This window comes from Chaetura pelagica, unplaced genomic scaffold, assembly GCF_000747805.2.
Source record: "Chaetura pelagica isolate M959 unplaced genomic scaffold, ChaPel_1.0 scaffold104, whole genome shotgun sequence".
Classification (NCBI taxonomy): Eukaryota; Metazoa; Chordata; class Aves; order Apodiformes; family Apodidae; genus Chaetura; species Chaetura pelagica.
In genome coordinates, this window is record NW_009953786.1 from 11,306,777 (window position 1) to 11,309,721 (window position 2,945).

Below are 2,945 nucleotides of genomic sequence, written 5' to 3' on the forward strand. Positions count from 1 at the left end.
CTCGCACTCCGCGATGGCCACGTGCGCGGGGTTGGGGTGTTTGCTCAGCATCACCTCCCGGCGGTAGTGGTAGAATTCCCACACGCGGGAAGGGTTCCGTGCAAACGCCGCGGGCGTGGCCAGCTCCTGGAAAAGGCGCAACCGTTCATTCCACCGCTGGAAGGGCAAGAATAACCTCTCCCCAGAGGAGGCCTGTGAGCTCAGTGCCATGGACCCTCCCCACCAGTGTAACAGGAAAGCCAGAAGCAGAGGATCTATCACCAGACAAGAATATAGTTCAATAGACCTTGGGAGGGTGACAAGTCAAAGCAGCTTTCTAAATGAGGAGATAACTGACACCTCTAGTGTGGTACATGGTTTTACACAGTACACTCGGACCTTGCTGTAGGCTGCCCAACCCAATTGTGAGGAGCTTAATACAGCACCAAGGAAGAGGAAATACTTCAACGCACAAGATTTATTGCATTCCATACTGTCTTTTCTACAGCAGCTGCAGAACTCAGCACCGGGGGGATATACTTCCTTTGCTAGCTGTTTCTTTTCCACCTGAATATCACAAACCAAATTACAGCCGTTGTCAAAAACAGTCTCATGTCTTGTCTTGATGTGCCTGTAAAACCTAAGCTATGCTTTTCACACTAATTTTGCCCTATCTTCTTTAAAATTAAGAGTAGCTCTGGGTAATGCTTCAATGCCCAATTCTACTGATACAAAAACACTGAATACCAACTTCCTGAGGCAGAAGGACCAGGCACTGATGCACACACGTGCTTCATTTGAATGAATAGTCCCAAAGAAAAAAATGCACCTTTAGATTTAAACCATTTCCAAACTTGCACCTTCCTGACACCTCTTAACTTCACCAAACCTTTCATGCATCCATCCTCACAAAAACATAAAGAAAGCAAATGTGAGCACAGAGTTTGGGGTGGCAGTTGCTGACAGTATAACCAACACTGGAAACTCCTGCAGCACCAGACAGGACTGGACTCAGAAGGCACCTGTACAACTCAGATATTTTGGCACTCTCTGTTGTGTCACTCCACCCTGCAGAGTCTGCTTCCACCTCCTCTCCCACCCCAGTGGCTCCCAACACTGGCAAGATCACACCAGCCAGGGAGACAGAGCTTGTGGGAGAGTGACAGGCTGTGAGGAACCCTGTCCCCAAACAAATAAGAAGAAACCAACAACCCTTAAACATTTTTAAGAGCATGGTAAGAAACCAAGATTAAAAGAAAGCAACTGGTTGGTATCATCAGCTCTGTCCTTTGTTATTTGGGTAAAAGGTTCCTAAGAGTTTAAGGCAGGAAAGGCCTCCTGAGGTAAGAAAGCGGAGGGTGTCAAACGAGGAGCAAACAGCTACGTGGCAGGGCAGCAATAAAACAGGGACAGTAGAAAGACACAGAGCTGCCTGCAAAAACTGTTTTTCCCAAACAGCCGATAAGCCAAGCAGCAGAAAAGAAGCTGCAGCTGCAGAGGCAGCCTCCCCTGGGCAGAGGGAAGAGCTGCAGCCTCAGCTGTTGGCAGAGCTCTGTGCCAATCACCCTGTCCTGGGAGCGCTTCCCCCCTCGCAGCGTCTGACCCGTCCTCCTACTTGCCAACCCAACGGCCTGGGAAGTGCAGCTGTGCAGACACGTGCCACCACCTGTACGTACCTGGGCTTGCCACTTTCTCCAGAAGCCTCCAGCCCCTCTGAAGGTAGGAACGCCACTCTCCGCGCTAACGCCGGCTCCCGTGATGATGGCTATGTGCTTTGCTTTGGCAAACACTTCCCGGAAATCAGCCATATCTGCGCGTGGGGAGGAAAAACGGACTGCTGCTAAGACACACTTTCACAGGAGGGGCCACGGATGCAGTGCTGGCAAACCTGCATCCAGAAATGGCTTCCACGGACACCTCCTGTGACTTTAACTGCAGAACACCGATTTGTTTCTGTGTATTGGAATTTGAAGGGCAGCTCATAGAGATCCTCAAAAACACAACTAGGCATGCTCAGTAGAGCAACATGTATTAAACTATGCATATACTCAATATTGAAAGGCACAGCCTTATTAAAACACCACAACAGATGCTACCCCAACAACCACCACCACTGCCCGGGTAATTAATTAATTGTAAGGTAAAATCCCGAGATGAAAACAATTTATGTTTAGTTACAAAGTATCACCTACAAGTATCCTCTTCAAAATTAAGGTCGTTTGGGAAAACACATTCCACTTCTGAGGCACACTGCCCATTTTCTAGGTCTGCAATTGTATTTTCTATTTTTGAATGTATATCCCCTCTGTTTTTCCCTGTGTTGTAAAGTAACTTGAGAAAAAGATGGGAAATTTCCTTTGCATCTTTCTAAGAGTCAAAACAAGATTAAAAAGGAACAGGTTAGCTAAAGACAAGACAAATAAAAGACACTTTCCATTTACTTAAGGTACTAATTTTAAAGCAACAACATTTAGAATGACAGAATGGCTGAGGTGGGAAGGGACCTCTGGAGATTGCCCACCCCTAACACCTCTGCTCGAGCAGGGTCAGCCAGAGCAGATTGTCGAGGACCGTGTCCAGTCAGGTGGCTTTTGAGCACCTCCAAGGATGGAGACTCCATCACCTCTCTCTGCACAACCCATCCCAGCATCTGACCACCCTCACAAGTGTTTTCTTGCTTTCAGATGGAACCTCATGTGTTTTGATTTATGTCCATTGCCTCGTGTCCTGTCATTGAGCTGTACTGAGAAGAGTCTGCCTTGTCTTCTGAACAATTCCAGCTCTCCCAGGCTCACCTCACGTGCCAGAGTCTCCAAGCCATTAATCATCTTTCTGGCCCTCCACTGGTCTCTCTCCAGTAAGACCATGTCTCTCTTGTACTGGGGAGCCCAGCACCTGACCCAGCACTCCAGGTGTGTCTCACCAGTGCTGAGCAGAGGGGAAAGTCTATCTGCTGGAGATGTACT

General features: G+C 48.2%; 1 protein-coding gene across 1 annotated transcript in view; it reads right to left on the reverse strand.

Moving 5' to 3' along the window:
* The window catches only part of SIRT5 (sirtuin 5), a 10,692-nt gene that overhangs the window by 6,042 nt on the left and 1,705 nt on the right, over positions 1-2,945 (reverse strand). The window contains exons 2-3 of the mRNA XM_010000950.1: positions 1,656-1,789; positions 1-126 (exon numbers count right to left, since the gene is read on the reverse strand). Coding sequence (XP_009999252.1) covers positions 1-126; positions 1,656-1,789 — 260 coding nt within the window. The remainder of the gene's footprint in view (positions 127-1,655; positions 1,790-2,945) is intronic.